This window comes from Tribolium castaneum, chromosome 6 (assembly GCF_031307605.1).
Source record: "Tribolium castaneum strain GA2 chromosome 6, icTriCast1.1, whole genome shotgun sequence".
NCBI classification, from domain to species: domain Eukaryota; kingdom Metazoa; phylum Arthropoda; class Insecta; order Coleoptera; family Tenebrionidae; genus Tribolium; species Tribolium castaneum.
This window is the reverse complement of record NC_087399.1, coordinates 9,009,177-9,033,269: the sequence shown is the minus strand read 5'-3', so window position 1 is coordinate 9,033,269 and position 24,093 is coordinate 9,009,177. Positions and strand designations below refer to the sequence as shown.

The window sequence follows — 24,093 nt, the reverse complement described above, 5'->3', positions numbered from 1 at the left end:
TTCTATGCTACATTTTTTGTGCCTCAGTTTTAAATTACTAAAATCGGTCAAAAACATCAAAAATGGTATTAGTTTTTACGTGAGTGATTGAAACATTTTTTGTTTTTTTTTGCATTTCGGAGTGTATTAGACGCGTAAGTAGTTTGCGAAATTTTGTTCAGAATAAGTTAAAAAATCATAAGTGATGTCGAAAATGAAAATTAATTTTTATCCTTTTTTGTAGTTTTTTAGCAGTTTAGACTCAGTTTTTTCGGGAGGTTTTGCTGTTTTTGGGCAACAAAGCATAAAGTTAGGTCAATTATTATATTAATTTAACCCGTTCCCAGTGTCTTAGCAGAATTTTCAAGTGGAAATGTAACTATTTTGAGAAAAATTTTCCAAAATGAGCCTAAAATAGTCAAATTAGGTTGAAAATGGTAATAATTTTGTCGTTTTCAAGAGTCCAAATATGTTCTTGAGATATAAACTCAGTTTTTTTTGCGGTATTTTGATTATTCTAACCGAATAATTATCAAGGTAGGTCTTAAAAACGTTTTAGAGGGTAGATATTTTATTAAAAGGGTAAAAAAAATGCTGAAGCAGGTAAAAAGAACATAATCTTTGCTTGTTACTAGTCTGTTAGTCCAAAAACAGAATTATTTCACTAAATTTTGCCAAAACTAAGCTGCAAAGTTACTTTTCGTTAAAAAAATTAAGATGTAATTCAACTGGAAGGGCAATTATTTAAAAAAAGAACGTCAAAATGAGCCCAAAAATCGTCAAATTAGGTTGAAAATGGTAATAATTTTGTCGTTTTCAAGAGTCCAAATGTGTTCTTGATATATGAACTCAGTTTTTTCGCGGTGTTTTGATTATTCTAACCGAATAATCATCAAGGTAGGTCTTAAACACGTTTTCGAAGGTAGATATTTTTTTAAAAAGATAAAAAAATGCTAAATCAGGCAAAAAGGACATAATCTTTGCTTGCTACTAGTCTTTTAGTACGTTCGTTAGTTCAAAAACAGAATTATTTCACGAAATTTTGCTAAAAATAAGCTGCAGTTACTTTTCGTTAAAAAAATATAGATGTAATTCAACTGGAAGAGCAATTATTAAAAAAAAAAACGTCAAAATGAGCCCAAAAATCGTTAAATTAGGTTGAAAATGATAATAATTTTGGTGTTTTCAAAAGTCTGAATATGTTTTTGAGATATAAACTTAGTTTTTTCGCGGTATTTTGTTACTATGACCTAAAAATCAAGAAGATATGTAAGAAATACCTTTTTCCAGCGTCTCCCCACGTTTTATTAATAGTGGTTTTATTAAAAAAGAGTTTAAAATTAGTAAATCCTTACAAGGGATATAATCTTTAATACAGGGTGAGTCAATTGTGGGTTATTTATTTATAATACAACCAAAAATACTAATTTCACTTCCCACTATTTAATACTTTGTTTAATTTTAAAAAACATAATTAGTTGAATCTACACTTTTTTTTTAATAATAATCTATAATGAAATTTTAGCCAAAATCAAGACAGACTTGAGAATACTCATAACAATGCAATTGTGGATTAATTTTGAATTTTTTAAGGATTACCGATCTAGTCAGCTGGAATTAGTATTATTGGTTGCATATTTAAAAATAAATCAGAATTCACTATTGACTCACCTTGTAGTTTCTAGTCTTTTAGCAGGTTTTTTTGGCCAAAACGTAATTATTTTAAGATATTTTGCCAAAAAAGCCCTAAATTTTAAACATTTAAGTACGTTTTTATGCAGTCTTCCTTTAAAAAAATAAATTAGATCAAAATGATAGATGTTATTGTCTTTTTTTAGGTGTTTGGTGTATTTTTAACCAGAAACGCAATTATTGCGTCCAAAAATAAGGGCTTCAGTAAATTTTTAATGAAGAATTTATTTTCGTGTGCAATGTTGCTAAACTGGACCGAAAAATCACCATTTAGGTCAAATAAGAGCTTGTTTCTTCATTTCAAGAATTTTTGTAAATATAACTGTTACTGTATAAAGGGTTTTAAGTAGCGTTTTACTGCCCACCAAAAACTTTTTACTTTTCGTTATTTGGTTACACAAGAACACAACTTGCTAGCACAAACTGTAGAATTTTAAGTACGCTTTAACTAAATGTTTTAATGTTACATATTTCAAATTCACACCAAACTCCAAAAATCAAATGTTAAATATTTTTCAAATTGTTCCAATTATTTTTATATTTAAAATTTGAGATTCTGAGTAATAGAGAATTTAATTTCGTATCCTCAATTCAATAGAGTTTCATTGTCGACTTTGAGAAAAAAGAGCTTGTTTGATTCACAGGAATTTATATTGCCATGATTTCTCAAGCTAAGGATAGGTAATCCTGATTGATATTCGCTTTGTAGTTGAAGTTATGGAGTAACTTGTAACGAAAGTCAACTTCTAACACATTCGTCTTTCAACTTTCGTTGCACCCAAAAACTACATATTGACGCATTTCACTTAGATGTAAGCTGAAAAAAATGTTGTGATTTTTCTACTGTTCTTAGCAAGTTTCCTGTATCATTACATTAGTTAAAAATGAAAGTAAAATATAAAGTTATAACTTAATTAAAAAAACTAGCGTAAAATAACTTTTTAACCTAGATAGTTCACTTTGTTTCTTGCCAGAGATACGAAATTTTACAAATCGTGCTGTTATTATTAAAAATTATTATACGAAATGGCTGCTGAAATCTTAGGAAATCTTAATCAATAAATTTATAATTTTTACTTTATTTAGTAGCATTAGATTAACTTAACTTACTTAAAACAACTTAAAATATACAGCGTGGCGTATTTTTTTAATGTTAGGAACACATTATCTGACACATTTTTGGAGATTTTGGTCGATTTCCAATCCACTACTTTATTACCTTCGAATACTGATGAAATTTTATTTAAAACTTAAGATTTTTCCGAATTTGTCGTAGGCACTGTCTTAAAAATAGAAAAAAGTGCATGCAAATCACTCTATAGCTTATCGGTGTTTAGAGCTAGAAGAGTACTTTAACGAGTGTTGTTAACCCAAATGCGTGCAATGCAACGGCTTTTGTTTACAGAGATGGGTGTGACATGCGTCCACCGGAGCACCACCGAGGAGCCCATATGTCTCATCTCCGAGGTCACACCCTCGGCCGGCTCCCATCACACCACCATGAACCCGCTCTCTCAGGACCTAATAATGGAAAGTACGCGACTTTGAGCAAACAGTGCAAAACACTCGAAAGCTCTGATTTTTACTGAGACAGGTGAGGTCTAACCCCTTCATATGCACCTTTAATTTAATAGCCGATTCATCATTGTCATATTAATTACGTGGTTAATTTTAATGAAATGTTTGCTACCTCAGAAATTGAGGTATCTACACAGATTTTTAAATTCTGCTCACCAGGGAAAGGAGTCGAATTACAAATATTACGTTACATTTTAACGAAAGGTCTTTAAACAAAATTTTACGCCTGTAAAATGCAACCAGCAATACTTAGGTTTAGAGCAATCTTGCAAGAATTCGGAAATAAAATTAACTAGACGCCCTCTGGTGATGACTTTTGAACTATGTCGAAAACAGTAAAGAAATTTTCGTAATGCCACATTTAACTGACATTTAATGAATTGTTCAACAATTTTGCGTGTATAGTGTTAATTATTTACAATAGAAAGAATTACTTTAAAAGTACGTGGTGGTAAATACTAGCGTTGACTTTGGTTCTGTAGTTTTTCGTGGTATAAAGTGTTTATTGTTGGAACTTGAAAGTGGATAAAAAGTGAAAAATATTTAAATTTTGATTACAAAGTGTTATCAAACAGTTGTCTAATTAAAGATTATAAGTAATGGATCACAGCGAACACAAAGTTTAGCTCAAGAAACCAATAAATTAGTGAAGTGTTATGAATTTTAGGTTAAAATTTTCCACTGAAAAAATCATGAAATGCTGCGGTAAATCTACAAAACTACAATAAAGATTAACAACTGCTAATACACTTAAACGTAAATTATGCCAAAAGGTAGGCTTTCAATGTCTTTGTAATAATTTTCCAATAAAGAAAGTGAACCAAACAGTCATTCGTTATTCGTGTTTTCCTCGTCATCTCTCATTTGTCAACATAAGTTTCTTGCATCAAAGATGCAATAATCACTCCGCATAGGCAATGTAATAATTGTGAAGCCCCAAAATTCGTACAACGCTCAAAATATCCGTATAAACATTTTCCCGCCATTTATGGTTACTGTTTTCGACCTAGCTCAGTGGCGCCTCCAACGGTAATTTTATTTCCGAATAAGGATGAGGTAAACAATGATTTAAATTAGATATAAAATACAACAACATTAGAACAAATAAATTAATACAAAGTCCAAAAAGAATTAACGCCTTAGGTGAAAATATTTCAACACCTTGGCAATAACAGAAAAAAAAATTAAATGCACTAACCTTTATGGCATTTTTTGTAGCAAGTCCCATCACATCATGTTCTTAAACGAACCTACTGAAATAAAAAATAAATAAATTACAACAACTTGCCACCAAATAAGTTGTAAATATTACATATTAATGTAATTTTTCTAAACAGAAAGTACTGCAAACTAACCCTTTAATCCGGATTGTTTATTCTTTTTCTCTCTGGAAATCTATTAGTAGCACACACTAACCGCAAACTAGTCAACGAATATAAAATTTGTAAACTGCAAAATTCTGATTTTATTCATGAGGTGTCCGTTCGCGACAACTGCAATTAACAAACTGATGAAATTAAACGGCGCAACAATGGTTGTGTAAAAATATGGATAATTCGTCACCAACAAAAAATAATCTCTGAAATAAATACTTGTAAGGTGGTAAACAAAGGGGTTTGTCTGATTCATTGATTTTTCTTACGACTTCATCAGTTAACGTTTTTTTTTTTTTTGAGGTATCTACTTGAAAAATTTACGCTGACATTTATTTCTTGAGTAAATGATTTCGGACAAAACAATTGGCGAAATCTTAAAGTATTCGTAACTTTGTTATTCTAAAATAAAGCCACTGTGTAAGGAAAATGTAATAATATAGGTACTATTTTTTCAGTTATTTGATTAAGTGTAATAAGACAAAATTGTATTTACTCGTATTATTTCGCTTTAAATATCTTTGTGTTTCGACTCTAGATTAACGATATTTTATAGCTTATTTGATAATGTTTAGTTAAGCATCTTCACAAAAACTGAATACATAATAGCACAATAATAGGTAGAAATGAATCAACAGAGAAACAAATATACAGACACCCAAAAAATAAATATTTCTAGTTGGGTAAAAGTACAGTGCTTCCCAACAGGTGATTCGCGAAATCCTGGGGATTCGCCAAAAAAGTTTTGTAATGGCGGAATTTTAAATTTAAATAAATAATAATTAGCAGCAGCTCATCGTCTCCGTGGGTCACAAATTGTGTTTGTTTATTGTCTTTGACCCTAAAAATTTCTTTAAAAAATTAGGTTATTTTCATGTTGAAGATTCATAAAAATTTAAACTTTTATAGATTCTAGAATCTAGATAAACTCTGTTTGTTGAACGCGTTATTATCGAACGCCTAAAGACGTATATATCACACTTTGTGTTCCTTTGCAATCAGTTACCTTCACTTAATTGCTTCTTGTCTTATATGATTATTTTGCCTTTTCGTTACTTTCTTGTTAAAATTTGCAAATATCAGTGTTAACTAAGTAAGCACTTTTTGCCTCCACATTAAATTAATCTAATTCGAAACGTTATAGAGTTAACTAAATGCTTTTACTTGTAACAGTAAAAGATAGCGTAATTTATAATTTATTAGAAAGAAAAAGGTAAAACTATAGTAAAACCTTTTGCTACATTTAAATTTAACTCTTTAAATAGCGTTTTCTTCAAAGCAAACTAAAAGTTTCAATGTTTATTGTTATTTATTATGATAGAGAAGGATAATAAATATTGAAAAACTATTTCTCAAAAAATAGTTTTACTTTGGAATAAAAAATCTAGATTTTTTGTAATTTGCCGTTTTATTCTTATTTTATTTTTATTTTTTTCGAGAAATTGTTTTACGTTATTATTCTCCACACTTATGTACACCATAACCATAAATAACAATAAACACTGAAATTTTTAGCGTACATTAATTTGGAGAAAACCCAAGACAAAGTGCACCGACAAACCAATGTATCTTTGTAGGGAAGCGCTCGATCTTTATTTAGTTTCTATATTTGAACTACTGAACTCAATTTTTCGCCAAACACGTGTATTTGTTTTAAATATTAAATAATGAGATAGGAAAATACAAAATAAACAAAAATTCGTGGATAATTTTCCTACCATTGCGTAAATTAAATTAAAAAAATTCAAAATTCTTTGCCTAAAATTTTGATAAAAAATATATTTAAAATATTTTAAAGTAGTTGTCCATGGAAAAATTATTTCACATAAAAGGTGTGAATAATCTAGAAAATTTGTGAACGGTTATTATGTTAAATTTATTTTCAATTGAACAAATATACAATTTTAATTACATAAAAAATGTGCAGAAAATTAAAAACGATGCGTCACTAACTATTTGATGACATTTTTTAATGATTTAGTAAAGTGCAATGGAGGTGACGTTGATAATGTTAAGTATTTTTTTAGCGCAGATGGGATTTGATTTTGGTGTTTGGATTGATATTTTTTTGTGAAATAAAATTTTATTTACAAGCAATCATACAATTAATAAATTGCTTTTTTGCCAACATTTCATGTTTAATTAGAAAATATCATGACAATGTAAGCTTACTATTTTGAATCTAAAAACAAATAATTTTTATTAATCGCAAAAATTCGATTTAATAATTATTTATTATGATGTTTTTGAATTAATTAGTGTTTAAAAAATTAGTAAATTATAAATACTTGTTGAATAATACATTTTTCATAGTTTGAATTAAAAATTCAAAATTTTTTCATGGCCTACTATAAAAAAGCGTAATGTTTTGTTTTTTTATAATTATAATAATAATGTATTACACAATTAGACATATGAAATCAGAAAAAAAAACTTCTCAAAAATGTCATAGCCAACTATGATTCCTATTTAAAAAAATACAACTTTATGTTATTAACATATTACAGCTAAACGAATGATTAGAAAAAATCGCTGATAACATTACTGAATTCTTTGTAAAAAAGTGCCTTTATAATGTCTGTGTTTCAAATGTGTATCTTTTATAATAAGGAAGATATGAATTGTTTAAGATTTCGCTAAAATGTCAACTTTTGTTTATAAGTCGAAAACAAAAAACGATAGCGGGATGTGGTTTTGAATAAAATTATTTTCTCAAAAAACGGACCCGAAAATGTGTCACTAGTTTTTCTCTAAACCTCTTAGTTTCGGAGATCCCTTATTCGGACATCCAAAATGCAACACCCTGTACATGCACATTAAAAATACAAAAAAATTGTATCATTCTTTCGTTTGCTGCAGGGCTGCCTGCAAGGAATTCCCAAACTTTATCGGTTTTAAGTTCGAGCAACAGCGTCAACAGCAGCCCCCCGACCAGCCGCGCACGGCCAACATCCAGAAATTCAGCTCGTTGGGGCGCCGCCCTCTGCCGCAGACGCCCGACGAGAAGGCGCGCAAACAGCCCCCGGTGCCGAAAGTGCCCTCCACCATTTCGCAAAACGTCGAAACGCCGCTGAATCCGGCCAACTTCCGGTCGTTACAGAGGGGCGCATGGCAGGACGGCACTTCCACCTTCCAGCCAGGGGCGCAGTTCCGGTCGCTGCAAAGGGGCTCCAGTGCGCAACCAAACCACTCGCAGTTCAGGTCCGCTAAAATCCAGGACCAAGCGCACGGCGAAGCCGTGTATGCGAACAGCGAAAGCGAGCGCCAGTTGTACGCCGTTACCGAGTTGTAATTTTAGTTTCTTTTTGGGAAATGCAGGCAGTGGATACTATTTGAAATAGACATGGTTTTTATCGGTTTTTTTTTGAGATTTTTTCAGTAAATAATGCACAAGATTGTGTAAAAATCAATGTAAATAATTGTTGCCCCTTTTCTTGTGCCAAATTTGCGATTTTAGTGGCACATAAGGTAAGGTGTTACTTTAGCCACAAGCAACGGCGCACCTGATAGTGGGTTTAAATGAACAATGTTTTTTTATTACTGATAACAAGTCAACACTTCGTTCTGTTGGAAATTTCTATGAATTTAAAAAATCTACTTTGAAATATGATAATAAATAATTGGAACGTGAGTCTGTTAAGTTACGCAGTCATTCGAATAATTGAATTCGTTAGTCGTCAAAAGGACTTAATGTCTTGTATAGAGGCTGTGTTAGATTTAGATTAAATTTAGCTGAATTTTTGCCGTTAAAAGTGATACCAACTACCAACCTTAATTGTTTAATTCGAAAAAATTACTATTTATGGTAATACTAACAAAAAAACAGTTTAAAAACCCGACACACTAAACGTTTATTATTTTTTATCGGACTACGGAAATCTAAAGGTTAGGATATGAAACGACGTACAAATAAAACGTTCCTATCTTAGATAGTTCCGTTAATGTCCGCCAGAGAGCGTATTTCTTTGCTGTCTTAAGTTTTAGGACAAGGGTTGTTTAACACAAGCTAAACAAAAAAATACAGGCAGATAGAGCATTCAATTTTCTATAGTAAGACGTAAACGTAATGCAAGTTTTATCGTAAACTATTATTAAAACAATTTGAAAATTTTACCACTTTACACTCTGTCCCATATTTTTCAAAACGCTGCGAATACGGTAACAGTTGCAAGAAAAATGTTAGGAAGAAAGTTGTAGAGAATTAAATTTCCTACAAAAAAGTCCGCGAAGCCATATTCCTATCTTCAACCATTTAGGCCCCAAAGTCGTTTAAAGACGCTCAAGTGACGAATTTGCTTCATTTTGCCAGTAGTCAAGTATTGGAAAGTTAATTTCTACCTAAACCGTTGAGGATGGAAATATGGTGTCGCGGACTTTTTTGTAGAAAATTTAATTCTCTACAACTTTGTTCCTTACACTTTTTTGTAACTTGAACCGTATTCGCAGCGTTCGCAAATATATGGTGGAACGCATGTTGATAATTCTAAGCGATAATTTTTTACGCACCGTCGCCTATTTACCAAAACGCTGGGAATACGGTTGAAGATACAGAAAAAGTGTAAGGAGCAAAGTTGTAGAGATTTAAATTTTATTTGAAAAAGTCCGCGACGCCATATTTCTATCTTCTACAGTTTAGGTATAAATTAACTTTACGTTACTTCACCACCGATAAAATGAAGTGAATGCGTCGTTTGAGCGTCTTTGGGGACTAAACCGTTGGTCTCGCAGACTTATTTAAAGAAAATTTAATTCCCTACAAATTTCTTTCTAACATTTTTCTTGTATCTTCAAGCGTATTCGCAGTGTATTTAAAATTTTTTTTTCATGTTTCTTCTGAAAATTTTGGTTTGTTAAGAGTGCATCTTTTCCAAGTCTTTAGTGATTTGGTTAGATTTAAATTAATTTAATTTAATTAATTTAAAAACTACTATTTTTAGGTTCAGAAAATCCTACGATTTTGTTTATTGTTTCGTCTCCTAACTTATAGTTCTCCGTAGTCCACTCCCTAAATGTTATTAATACCAGCAAACTTGTTTAAAGTCCGATTTACACTAGAGAGCAGACGTAATAAAATAACACTAGTTAAATCTTATTTTTCCTGTTTAACTCTATAGTGTTTAATTGCATTTTCCCTGTTTTATTTTTACATTTAAAAATTGTTGACATAACTTCAAACCTGACTTTTACGACACAGGGTGTTCCAAACTGAAAAACAAACCACTCTTCATGGTTAAAAAACACATTTACTTAAAATAATTTTTGAAAAAACGTGACAAAATAAAATATTTTAATGATAGAAGTCACAGCTAGAGGGCGTGTTGAGTTGTTGTCAGTGGTTGTGGTTTTTGAGGCGGGTGCGTCGATTGTGGCTGCAGTGACATTTTCCCGCACATGATACCAACCAAATGGGAACAAAACTTATTCTGAAAGCACACTAAATTTGCTCATGCGTTCCGTGTCAGGATAGTCGGTTTAGTGATACTGCCATTTCGGTGGTGCTAAGTACAATGTCACAATAAGTCAGTTTAATGTTAGAACAAATTTACGTAATTAAAAATATTTTACATATTAATGTGAAACTTATGTAATGGTAAAATAGCTGTCTAAATTTAGATTTTTCTAGGGATAATAATTTTTACCAAAACAGCTTCGATTGTACACAGTTTTTATAATCAAACAGCTGTTTTTACAAGCCGGACGTGAGGTGATGGGTGGCTTTGAGGCACTCGTCGCTTCGTTCGTGTTTCAATTTTTTGTACATTATTATTATATTCATCGTATTGATAAAGGAATAACTGCCAAAGATTCATGATTTGATGCTTGGAATAAGACTGGAAGTTCGAATGCATGTCTCATTTAATATTTCATGTAACTTTACGATAAATGTCAATGTATCTTTATCAAAAAACTTATTTTTAAGTTACGGTTTTTCACGTACATCGACACAGGCCTTGCCTTCTTTCGACTTCTCTTCTAAGTTACGCTTCATTATTTTGTACATTACCGCATCCACATGTAAAAATTGTACCGCATTATTTATTTTTACTGTCTAGAATTATTTTACGTTATGAACTGTATCTATAGTGAAGTTATGTAAGTAAATATCCATTTTCAGAACTTGTGTTTTATTTTACATTAAAAATCCCACCAGATGGCGCTTAAAACTTACTTATTACATTCAAATACCTCCCTGCGTCCCTGATACTTTTGATAATTTTGACTATTTTTGGTAAAATTTGGAAAGTATTAGGAGTGGTATTAGGATCACAGGAACACGAAGAGGTGTCCGGCTTTAAGAGGTATAAAATTTTGCTAAAATTTGGAGTTGTCAGGTGTTTCAAACATTCCGAGTTAAAAATTCTGGCAAATTTTGAAATTTCTCTTGGTACCAGGATCACAGAAACGCAAAAAGTAATTCAAATTTTATACTACAAAAATTCCACCTGATGGCGCTCCAAACCTTACAGGTTTCTGTAATTTTGTGGTTCGAAATTTCTAAAGACCTCTTTGCGTTCCTGTTATCCTGGTCCTAGTAATATTTTCAAAATTTAGCATTTATTTACTGCTTCGAGTTAGAAAACATTTGCCAAAACCCAATTTTCCATTTTCTTTGATGATATAGATGACATAAGTTACCATAGCAACCACAATACAAACAGCCCCCACGATGTCCGACGGCACCTTTCTGGTGTCTTTAACGGGCCAGATTGAGTCTGTCGACATTTTAGCCCCCTCGGGCTCCGCGTGGCACTGCAAGTACGAGTTTGTGACAGGCCCGGACTGGAAAATAATCGGGGGGCTCGAGGCCGGCGTGTCCCAAACCTCCAACGTTGTCGTGAACGGAGCTTTAGTAGTGTTCAACCTTCCGATTGAGATTAATTTCAAATCGACGAATCTTTACGGATGTGAGTTCGAAATTTTGCATTTTGAGGCGTTCAATTGTGGTTGCAGGGCCCCAAATTGTGGTTAGTGTGTACCGGGGGGTGCAGCTGGAGGGGTACGGGCGGGCGCACATGCCGCTGAGGCCGGGGATGCACCGGGTGGACGTGGCTTTGGGGAAGCCCCAAGCCAGCTCGTTGTTGGGGTACATGGGGGCGTTTTTCGGGTACCAGCCCGAGTTGTTGCAACCGAAAATGTTGGCAACTACTGCCGGAAATCACTGTATGTTTGTCACAACACGCAAAGATTTCTAGTTCTAGTTTTGGTTTCAGTAATTCAGATGTTGAGTCATGGAGAAGTGAGGATTTCGGTGAATGTCGTAATGCAAGGTGTGAGGAGTCTTGGATATGATTTCGGGAGAGGAAAAGACTAATTTTTGTAACGATTTGGGTCAATAAATATTTTTTTACGCACAGCTTACTTGATTAATGAAGGAATGGTTTATAATTTAATTTAATATAAATATTCGGTTTCAATTGGTTTTCTGTCATCAAGCGATCAAATTAATTTATAATCGAGTTATCCATGAACTTGAATTCCTATGTCATGCGATTGTAATGCTTACATAAGGTGACCAACTATAGAACACCAAAAATATAATTATGTTTTTCAAAAAGTTGGCCGAGATACTAAGTTTATTTTTTATATTAATAAACAGCAAAACAAAAGAAAAAAAATTACAATTCAAATAAACTAAAACGACATTAAGTCAACAAAAGAATGCTTCAATATTTTTTTTATTAACATTATTATTGTATCCAACGTCGCATGTATATTTTTCTATTCTTTATCTACCTTTCTCTTTCACTTGTCTTTTTTAACCTTTATTTCCTTCTTCCTTTTGTTTTTTTACTGATTTAATCAATTTTCTACCTCCTGTCTTGTATAGTCTGCTATTTTTTAATTATATCAGTTTTCTGTACCTCTTTTTCAGTTTAGCTTGTCCTTTCTCTCTTTTATATTATCTTTATTTTCTATATTCTGTTTTCTGTTCTTTACGACATCCAATAAGCATTGGTAAGTATATTTCTTTCTTTATCCACCTTGTATATTCTCTATCATTTTTCTTTTCTTAACTTCTATTTTCTTTCTTCTTTAACCGACTTTTTATCTCTGATTTGCTCAATTTTCTGTTTTCTGTCTTAAATAGTCTGCTAATTCTTATCTTATCTGTTTTCTGTTCCTCCTTTTTATTTAACTTTTTGTCCTTTGTCTCTTTTATATTATCTTATAGTTTTTATCTTCATTTTCTGTTTAATGCGTTATTCTCTACGACATCCGATAGGCATTGGCAAGTATATTTCTTTCTTTATCCACCTTCTATGTATATTCTCTTCTATCATTTTTCTTTTTTTAATCTCTATTTTCTTTCTTTTTCCTTCTCTGTTTTTTTGCTCTGATTTGCTCAATTTTCTACCTAGTGTCTTGAATAGTATGCTATTTGTTACCTTTCTCTGTTTTCTTTTCTGTTCCTCCTTTTCAGTTCAGCTTCTTTACTTCTTTTATATTATTTTAATTTTTTATCTACTATTTTCTGTTCTATGCGATATTCTCTACCCGACATCTGATAGGTATTCACAAGTATATTTCGCGTTCTTTATCCGCCTTTTATATTGTCTTCTATAATTTTAGTTTTTTAAATCTTATCTTCTTTCTTCTTCCTTTTCTGTTGTTTTTTTTGCTCTGACTTGCTCAATTTTCTGTTCGATCTTAAATAGTCTATTTCTTGCATTTTTGCTGTTTTCTGTTTCTCCTTTCCCGTTTAGCTTTTATGCTTTATTTCCCCTATATTTATTTTCTATTTCACGCGTTATTCTCTATCTGACATTAAATAGAAATATTTCTTTTTTTTTATCAAAATCTTCTATATTCTCTTCTATCATTTTTAACCTTTGTGTTCTATCTTCTTTCCTTGTTCAATATTCTTATCTTCCAGTCACTAATCTTTCTTTAATTCCACTTTTGTCATCCCTCCTATCTCCTTCTTTTACTATCTTCTTACTGTTTTCTGAGACCGTTTATCGCTTCTGCCAGTTTTGTCTTCTTTTCTTTGTTTTCTCAACCAAAGAAAATCAAAAAGCATCTTAACCTGATCTGTGAACTAAGAGATCACTCGCCAAAATTTATTTCTTCGAAAAATAAGCTGTTTTTAAGATATCCTCATTTTTAGGATCCGAAAAAATTCCGTACAAGTAGAGTTCAGATTAGTATTCACCGGACACCTAATTTGTGCTTATTCTCGTTCTGGGTTCTGTCATTGTATTAAAAAAAAATAAATTTTTATTGGAACAACAAATAAAATTTTATTTTCAGTTTTCAATTGACGTATTATCCAATTTGGTAAAATGCGACGTTAGCGTTTATATAGTTTATACAGCTAATATATACAGGGTGACCATAAAAGATTGTGTCAAAAAAATATATTGGCAAAAGTGAGTTATCGTCATTTTGACAATTTGATAGTCAAGTTGCCAAGTTTTACCAACCTGAAAACTGTTACCCAAATTCATTACAAATTTATTTGGTCACTTGATAAACCCAAAGTACTCCGGAAAACAGAAAAAAAGAATGTTACTCACCTTCCTTCATTCTTCACTGATCAAGAAAGCTGTGCTTTTCCATATTATGTACAAGGTTATTTATTTATCATTTACAGATATTTCAAAGAAATGAACGAGCTAGTTATTTCGTGGCGCTCCTTGATCGTAATAACCTCAAAATAAATAATTAGCGCGCGTATGAACAAATTCACATGTGTTTGAAGACACTGATATGGACGTATTAGAACTGACCCACATCATAACTTAAACCTACGTGATTATCACAAGCCATTACAGTACTTCCACACTAAAATAAATCACTTTACGTGTGAACAATACTATCGTAACTCTAATATGTACATAATAATTTTGAATTAATCTTGATGAACTCTCCCAACAAGAAAAACACTCTAAAATCTAACAAAAAAAAAATACGTAAAAAGAATTAGGCCCTGTGTTAGTCAACCTACCAATAGACTAGAATAAAAGTAAACACCACGAAAATATACATAACATTCGAAAAAAGACATCATTTATCTTTATCACAATTCATAAATATACAATTAAAGAGCATTTCCGTGCTGGATCCACGTTTTTTCGATGTGGTCAAACCGATGCGCTAGCCATTGCTGCTCCAACAGTTGGTACCTCTCCCTACTCAAATACAACGGTTTCCCGCGCCTGAAATTACCACAATTACCACACAACCCTCAAAAAAAATTACTAAACTCACTTCAAATCCCGATCTTCCTCTTCAAAATCATCCAAGTATAACGAACCCCAAAGACACGCCCTGTGCCTTCTTATTACAATAATATAAGTCGATGTAACTACGAGAAAAACACCGGTGCCGGCACCACACTCCGACGCATGCGCAGTCGCCTCACAGATGTTCTGTTGTTTGCAACATGACTGTTTCAAACACACGATGGTGCCACACATTAAACAAATGCCCGTTTCTTGCGGGACAGACTGGCATTGACTACACGGCCTCTTGTGATAGTACTACAAAAAAATAGGGGTACATTAAAAATAAATAAATGCACAGTATAATAATAAATGCACAATGCGTAAAAATGATAAGTGCAAAGTAGAAATAATAAATGCGTGTAAATAATAGCATTTCAAAACTGGAGAGTGTAGAATCCCAGATTTTGAGTTCTACGTTTTCGAAAGATATATTTCCTTCTAGTTCGCACGGTAGCTACTGCTTTATTATTTAAACTGTGCAAACTGAAATTAGATACTGTGCACACACGATTTTTTACTGGACAGTTTATACTGGACAAATTTTAATAAAATACTGTGCGTAGTTTACTTGTTATTTAATTTTTTTACTGTGCAGAAATTAATTAAACACTGATCATTTTTTATTGATCAAAACCGGATTTATTACTAATCGCTTTATTACTACTCAAAAGATAAGACGCGAAATCCTTCTTGAATAAGGGTTGGCTATGTAAAAACATCCTTAATTGGTGATTTTTTGGCTTATTTTCAACGAAATGACTCGTAATAATCGCATTTATGATCCAACAATTATTAACTTGATACAGAAATTTTGGCCGGTTTAAGTCAAATATACGTTTTCGTATTATGTATATGTTTATCTTGGGCGAAAACCGAGTTAAAAAAATTTAAACAAAATTTCACGAAATGCTGGTATTTCTTAACTATATCATTTTTTGTTCAAAAAAATACTCATTATTCATTAACCAAAATGACGCTACTCCTGACCTTATTTTGTTGTGTTTTGACAAGATTTATTGAAATAATTACGTTCTATTCGGAAATAAAATTCACTAGACGCCCTCTGGTGATGACTTTTGAACTATGTCGAAAACAGTAAAGAAATTTTCGTAATGCCACATTTAACTGACATTTAATGAATTGTTCAACAATTTTGCGTGTATAGTGTTAATTACTTACAATAGAAAGAATTACTTTAAAATTACGTGGTGGTAAATCCTAACGTTGACTTTGGTTCTGTAGTTTTTCGTGGTATAAAGTGTTTATTGTTGGAACTTGAAAGTGGATAAAAAGTGAAAAATATTTAAATTTTGATTACAAAGTGTTATCAAACAGTTGTCTAATTAAAGATTATAAGTAATGGATCACAGCGAACACAAAGTTTGGCTCAAGAAACTAATAAATTAGTGAAGTGTTATGAATTTTAGGTTAGAATTTTCCACTGAAAAAATCATGAAATGCTGCGGTAAATCAACAAAACTACAATTTAGATTAACAACTGCTAATACACTTAAAGGTAAATTATGCCAAAAGGTAGGCTTTTCAATGTCTTTGTAATAATTTTCCAATAAAGAAAGTGAACCAAAAAGTCATCGTTATTCGTGTTTTCCTCGTCATCTCTAATTTGTCAACATTCGTTTCTTCCACCAAAGATACAATAGTCATTCCGCATTGGCAATGTAATAATTGTGAAGCCTCAAAATTCGTACAACGCTCAAAATATCCGAATAAACATTTTCCCGCCATTTATGGTTACTGTTTTCGACCTAGCTCAGTGGCGCCCCCAACACTAATTTTACTTCCGAATTATGTTTTAGCAAAGTATCGAGGAAAAAAGTGTGTATTCTGTCCAAACATGTGACTTGGAACTAATGGAGTTACTTTCGAGTTACTTTTAACAAATTCCACAAAATTTTAGCTTTTTTCGCTGAAAAATGTGCTGAAAGTAAAAAAAACAATATTTGTCGGTTTGACCAAATTTTAGAATATAATTTCATAAATTTCTCATAAATAACAATAGCTTATTCAAAAACGTGTTGGAACGTTGAAAAAGGCAAAAAAATTGAAAAAAAGAAAAAACGAATTGAGTTTTAGCTCAAACACGTGCTTAAAAAACTTTGTGTCACAATCTGCTGACATTTCGTATCATTTTAGAAATGTTCACACAATATTGCCATATTTAATCATATTTTTGTCCTATTCGTTTTAACAAAATTTTACAAAAATCGGTATTAAGATTACTCACAAGAACATACTGAAACGTTTCAAATGGGCACAAATTACATGATTTTCAATTTTACTGAGTGGTTTTTCGAGTCAGTTAAATTGGTTGTTATTCTTTTTTCTCACAAAACCATCGTAAAAACACAAAACAATCGTGTAATTTATTGATTGATTCTCTGATTTATTTTTGACGAAATTTCACAAACCCCCGGTTTCTAGAACCGTTTGATAAATTTTAACGGTTGGACCGTTGCTAAGGTAGAGATGATCTGATTGGTGTTTCTATAGAAATTATGTAAAAGATAAAATTTACTTTACGATAACGATAACGTTCTAGAAACTGGGGGTTAATAATGTTTTTTTCAGAATTGGAAAAATATCAGGAAAAAAACTAAGTTTCTGTGTCAAATACATGCTTAAATAACACTTCAAAAAGACAAAAATAACACCACTTTATATTTACCTTATTTATTTCATGACTTATTTTTGTCAAAATTGTGAAAAATAACATAATTTTCGAAATTACGCGAAATAAGTGACCTCTTTGTGTAAAAAACATTAAAACTCTTACAAACAGCACAAAATTACGTAATTTTCATTCTCATTTTTGATAATCTTATTTATCGTTTAGCAAAATCTCGCACAAAACCTGAGCTTATAACCCAAAGAAGTGCCCAAAAAAGACACCAAGTTCAATGTAGTTGAGTAGTTTTTCAGCTTATTTTTCACGAAAAAGCAGAACTCTCAGTAGCTTTTTAGTCCATTTTTGAAAAATTTTGCAAAAAACATGACTTTTTAGCTCAAACGCCCAAAAAAATAAATACAGCATAATCTTCATATTTTTTCCAAAACTCTCTAAGTAAACGGTAAAGCACTGTATTTTTAATTCACAAATATGTTGAAACGCTTGAAAACGTAAAAAACATTCATTTTCAAAATACGACTAAAATTTTTGGATATTTTTTTAAACTCTTCAAAATATAATCGCTTTTTTACTGAAAAACGAGCCAAACTGTAACAAAACATTATTCAGCACGTCCAAAAATATCGCAAACAATTATGAGTTCAAAGGTTCAAAAAATGCAAAAATACTGTCATGTTTGAACCGTTTTAGTAAAATCTTACAAAAAGAAAGTTTTTAAGTGAAAAAAAATTTTAAAAACGCATAAATTACAACATTTTTGACCGAACGTATTGTTTGTTAGACTATCTTTTATAAAATTTCATGAAATAATTTTGTGTTTATCCGAAAACCGTGTTAGAATTGTCGAAAAAAAAAACCACAAATATTAAAAAACTGCAAAAATTTCCTAGTTTTCAAAGTAAAATAATCCCATGTTTGTCCTTATTCACACTTTTTAGCGAAATCTTACAAAAAGCAAAAAGTGCATAAATGCTCAAAAAAACATCATTTTCGAAGTAATTAAGTGGTTGTTCTGTATATTCTGATATAATAACACAATCTTCGTCATATTTTTACTGAAATTCTTCTAAGTAATTGCATTTCTGACTCTAGCACGTACCCATACGTACGAAAACGGAAAACATTGTTTTTCACCTACCATTGTTATTTTTGTTTATTTTTTTCTTCGTCAAAATAATCGCTTTTTGACTGAAAAACGTGATAAACTCCAACAACATATGTCGCTTTCGAACTAATATCGTAATTATTCAACCCACTTAAAAAAACAACAACAAAAATCATATTTCTTAACTCAAACGGGTGTTTAAAAGCCAGTCACTTTTGACACAATTTAGTGAAATCTTTCAAGCTGAAATAACGAAATTATTAAACATAAATTACACCGTTTTCGACCGAATGTATTATGTATACGTTTATCTTGGGCGAAAACCGAGTTAAAATCCTCAAAAAAGGCACTATTAATGCATTTTCCAGCAATTATTGGAAAAACTCCATAATTTTCAGAATATTTATTAATTTATTATTAATCATTTAGCGAATCCTGAGCTTTTAGCTCCAAAAAATACTCGAATGTTCAAAAAAGACACCATCTTCGATGCAATTGGGCGGTTTTTCTGCTTATTTTTGACAATATTTTTCTCAAAAAAGCAAAAACACGTTTGGCAATTTGTCACACTTTGAAGAAATTTTGTAAAGAAAATTGAATTTTCAGCTCAAATACGTGTTTAAACGCTCGAAACTGTTAATATAACAAAATCTTCGTCATATTTTTGCCAAAATTCTTCGGTTCACGGTTTTTGACCTTTGATGCGTTTTTTTGACAATTTTTTTTATTCTTCGAAATAATGTCTTTGTCACAAAAACGTACTAAACTCTAACAAAATGTACCGCTTTAGCACGAATTTTCTGATTATTTAGCCCGTTAGAAAAACCGTTTTTAACTCAAATGTGTTTAAAACAGTATTAGCTGAACAACGAGTTTAAACTACTAAAAAAACAACGCTTAAATTAACTCATCATCAGTGTGAGGAAATTTTATGGGCGAAGGTTAGTGCATGGGCGCGCGCTTGCAGTCAGATAAACCTTTAAATCGAAATGTTGTGGAACAGCTTGCATTGTTGATATAAGTTAGGAAAGAGTATTAAAAAATGTTTAGACAAAGAATTTTTTGTTTCAACCCTCGCGAAGGGGCTGAAAAGACGTTTTAGCTAAAAATTTGCAAACACCTAAAATTGGACACATTTTGCGTTTACATACTCATATCTTCCTTCTGGATAAAGCAAGAAGCTCCGTTTTTTTTGCAAACAAATTTTCAATAAATGCAGATTTAAACGTAGTTTAACAAGGTTGAGTTTTGATAAAGGGAAACCAAGAAAATTACATTTTCTTGTAACGTTGCATAATTGTGTAGTGAAATTTTCGAGATGCGAGAAAGTTTTTTAATTTAAAAGATAGACTCTCACATAATCGAGACGAAATAAAGCTAATACTTGAAATAAATTTTTGGTGCAAGAATCATTTCGTTATCTGTAAGACTCACCAAGTTATTGCAATTTAAAATTACTGCAAAATGCGCCTGAGGTGCAACCGAACCGTATTTCCCTCTGAAGCGTGTTCATCGCCTTTGATAACATTTCGAGAGCTAAAAATCGTAATTCGTAAATGATTAAAAAATAATTAATGTCACTTATCTATTAATACTATACCTTTACTTTTAACCGCCCTAACTCTCTGTTAATTTTAATAATATCTAAAAAGTCAAAAAAACATTTTTATCTCATGTACTTATTTAAAAAGCATAAAAGTGACCCAGTAGAACTAAATTACGAAATTGTAATTCATTTCAAAGTATTCTTTGGTGTGACATTAATATTTTTTTAATAATTTACCATTTTTAGCCCTTGAAATGTTTTCAACCACACCACGTTTCAAAGGGAAATACGCTGCGATTTCACCTCGAGCACATTTTGTAGATAACTAAATAATCCTTCTTTAAAGTCCTTTTTAAAAAAATATACAAATCGTAACGTTTCTGACGAATCAACCGGTAACATTAATTGTATAAACTCCTAGTAAACTACGCCAATGCACGCGCTATTCGGAAATAAAATTACCGTTGGGGGCGCCACTGAGCTAGGTCGAAAACAGTAACCATAAATGGCGGGAAAATGTTTATTCGGATATTTTGAGCGTTGTACGAATTTTGGGGCTTTACAATTATTACATTGCCTATGCGGAATGATTATTGCATCTTTGATGCAAGAAACTTATGTTGACAAATGAGAGATGACGAGGAAAACACGAATAACGAATGACTGTTTGGTTCACTTTCTTTATTGGAAAATTATTACAAAGACATTGAAAAGCCTACCTTTTGGCATAATTTACGTTTAAATATATCAGCAGTTGTTAATCTTTATTGTAGTTTTGTAGATTTACCGCAGCATTTCATGATTTTTTCAGTGGAAAATTTTAACCTAAAATTCATAACACTTCACTAATTTATTGGTTTCTTGAGCCAAACTTTGTGTTCGCTGTGATTCATTACTTATAATCTTTAATTAGACAACTGTTTGATAACACTTTGTAATCAAAATTTAAATATTTTTCACTTTTTATCCACTTTCAAGTTCCAACAATAAACACTTTATACCACGAAAAACTACAGAACCAAAGTCAACGCTAGTATTTACCACCACGTACTTTTAAAGTAATTCTTTCTATTGTAAGTAATTAACACTATACACGCAAAATTGTTGAACAATTCATTAAATGTCAGTTAAATGTGGCATTACGAAAATTTCTTTACTGTTTTCAACATAGTTCAAAAGTCATCACCAGAGGGCGTCTAGTTAATTTTATTTCCGAATAACGGACCATTTCATCGATAAATATGAACATCGCGAGAGCGCTACGACGAGTCAGCTGATCGGTTGTGGCCTCATGGCCACCCCATAAAATTTCCTCACACTTCTCATCATCAACCGAATGTATTGATTATTTGTTTATCTTATTCGAAATTTCATACTATGTTTTTGCTGAAAATCGTTTCAAAAATAACAAAATTACGGAATTATTCAACAAAAAGGTAAAAACACAGCCACCCCTTATCCAAAAAACGTTCATATCTGGGAAAATACAACTTACGGTGAAAATCTTCTCGTACTCCCTCGGCAATTTAAGTAGGCGTGGCGGATGCCACGTGATGTGTTGATCCACAAGGAACGACCGTGCTGCTATCTGACTTTTAGCAACGAAAACCGCATACTGGTTACACCACGATTGTGGTGATGCTGTATACATCTGTGTTTCGATTGGCCAATTCAAAGCAGCGGCGGCATTACAGTCCCACGTGACCTGTTCAGTAACCAATTCCAAATAATGCACCAAACAAACGAATTCGGTCTCGGGTGCCCTCACATCGGGCAAGGCTTGCTGATAGATGTGATATTTGAGAAGAGCAGCGATTCGTAGATAAGGCAGACATAATTTTTGAACTTGTAGCTCAAGAGCCACCATATTGACTTGAGGTTTTTCGGTGCACTCTTCATCGTCCTCCATGTATAACGCAGTGTGTCCCAAACACCGATTGATAAGGGCAAGGGCATCGGTTAACGTACAAATTTTGCCTTCGTTAGCGCCCGCCGTGGCTCGGGCGCGCTCGGCTCCGGTTAAACCGCAGGATATCTGCGCCACCACTTGGTAATACAATAAATTGTATACCATTTGGACTGTCGTTATGAAATAATCTGAAACAAATTTTGTTGTGTATTTTTCACTTTTCGAAGCAAGATTTACCATTTTTTATTTTGCAAAATCAATGTAAAAATCATTAAGAGATATTATTTTTTGACGTTCAAAGTCAATAATATAACAATTTTTCATCCCCTTGATAAAAGTAGATGATTTTAGGGTTTGCCAAAATATTGTCACTTTGACAGCACATAAGTTAAATGATTAGATAGTATGTATTAGCTATTTCAAAACTATAAAAACGCCAAAGTCAAATTTTCTCTCAAAATTAGCTGTTATAAATTAATCATGCAGTTTAAAAAAATAATAGCTAATGTAATTTACTTTCAATGGAAGATCTAATCATTAAGTATATTAATATTTTACAATTTAATTAATCTTATCTAAAAAAATAATATAAATATAAAAACAATTTTATAGTTTCGAAACAGCTATTAATTTTCAATGCTGTATAAAAAAACAATGAATGATTCCTTTCGGCATTACAGTATTATTTGATCGTATGAAAATGATGTAAAGTAAATAAAAGAAATCAAATTCAATGAACAAAAAATAGAATAAATGTTACAGTTACAATAACAATGTAACTGGAAAAGTTCTGGAAAATAATATTCTAATTTATTCTCACTCTAGTGAGGTATTTCATGAATTATTTTTCAACATTTTTTCGAATCAAGAAAATTTGTGACTCAAAAAAAAAACACCAAAAATTATCGGTGTAATATGTTAAGTAGAAAATTCTACTATATTTTTAATCTAACTGACTAAATCTGAACACTGAATGAAACCGAACGTTGTTTTTTAAACATCGATAAAATTTAATTTTTTTTCTTTTTAATTTTTTTAATTAAAGATTTACAGAAATAGTTGGGTTTCTAACTAAAAGTAAATGTAGTAAAAGCCTCCGACGAAAGCAAAGATAGTCATTTTAGGTTTTAGATTTATTTTTTAAGGTTTGCTAAGTAGTTGTGTTTTTAAATAAAAAAAAATGCTCAAGAAAGCAAACGAGTTTTTGAATTTTTTGTGAAACAAATGCGCAAAATAAAGCGTTTCTAAATGCGAAACACAAGAAAAACAAAAACGTTTTTAAATTAAATTTGTATCTTTTTAACCTGCTTGAATAAAATCTTGCAAAAAAAAACTGAAATCCAAAACTTTTTAAAACACTAACACCAGAGAAAATAAAAAATAAAACAATTTTTGAGTTAATTTCATGATTTTTGTGCTTTTTATTGAATTTTCTGAACTTACTTAGTAATATTTCGGTTCAATTTAGCAAAATTTCGCAAAAAACGGTGAGCTCTTTTAGTTCAAAAACAACTAATTTCGACCTACTTTAATTTTTCAGCTTATTTTTGATCAAATTTCCCAAAATAATTCCGTTTCCAAGTAAAAATGTAGTAAACTATCCGAAAAAAACTTTCTCAAAATCATTTTAGATTTAGATTTGAAAAATTTGCGTTTTTAATTAAAAAAACGCCTAAAAAAGCAAAATAAAAACGTTCCAAAATTAAACTTGTATCTTTTTCCGCTTGAGCAAAATCTTGCGAAAAGTGAATACCAAAACACTCAACAAAGCAAAAATAAAACTCGAATTAATTTCATTTTTTATTATATTTATTTACAAAATAGCAAAAAATTATTGCGTGTCTGAACCTATTTGATAAAATTGCGGTTCGATTTAGAAAAATCTCGCTAAAAACGATGAGTTTTTAACTCGAAAACTAATTAAAACGTTTAAAAAAAGCTAAAATTATAACAATTTCGACCTACTTTTGGAGAAATTTTCCAAAGTAATTGCGATTCTGACTAAAAAATGTAGTAAAGCGACTTAAAAAAAACT

At 31.4% G+C, this 24,093-nt stretch overlaps 3 protein-coding genes across 4 annotated transcripts in view; 2 read left to right on the top strand and 1 right to left on the bottom strand.

The window, feature by feature from the left end:
* tty (tweety) overlaps positions 1-10,739 on the top strand; it is a 35,531-nt gene extending 24,792 nt beyond the window's left edge. For both annotated transcript variants that reach the window (XM_015982414.2, XM_964110.5), the window contains exons 6-7: positions 3,077-3,265; positions 7,482-10,739. In XM_015982414.2, coding sequence (XP_015837900.1) covers positions 3,077-3,260 — 184 coding nt within the window. In that variant the 3' untranslated portion in view covers positions 3,261-3,265; positions 7,482-10,739. The remainder of the gene's footprint in view (positions 1-3,076; positions 3,266-7,481) is intronic.
* A 394-nt stretch (positions 10,740-11,133) lies between these two features.
* LOC657819 (B9 domain-containing protein 1) lies at positions 11,134-11,976 on the top strand. The gene is made up of 3 exons (XM_964254.4): positions 11,134-11,527; positions 11,574-11,783; positions 11,834-11,976. Exons 1-3 carry the CDS (start codon positions 11,290-11,292, stop codon positions 11,932-11,934), a joined length of 549 nt encoding a protein of 182 aa, XP_969347.1. The 5' UTR covers positions 11,134-11,289; the 3' UTR covers positions 11,935-11,976.
* A 2,208-nt stretch (positions 11,977-14,184) lies between these two features.
* Positions 14,185-24,093, bottom strand: part of Ubr3 (Ubr3 ubiquitin ligase) — a 56,912-nt gene continuing 47,003 nt past the window's right edge. Inside the window, exons 15-17 of the mRNA XM_964327.5 lie at positions 21,645-22,246; positions 14,835-15,106; positions 14,185-14,782 (exon numbers count right to left, since the gene is read on the bottom strand). Of these exons, the coding sequence (XP_969420.2) occupies positions 14,665-14,782; positions 14,835-15,106; positions 21,645-22,246 (992 nt within the window). The 3' untranslated portion in view covers positions 14,185-14,664. The remainder of the gene's footprint in view (positions 14,783-14,834; positions 15,107-21,644; positions 22,247-24,093) is intronic.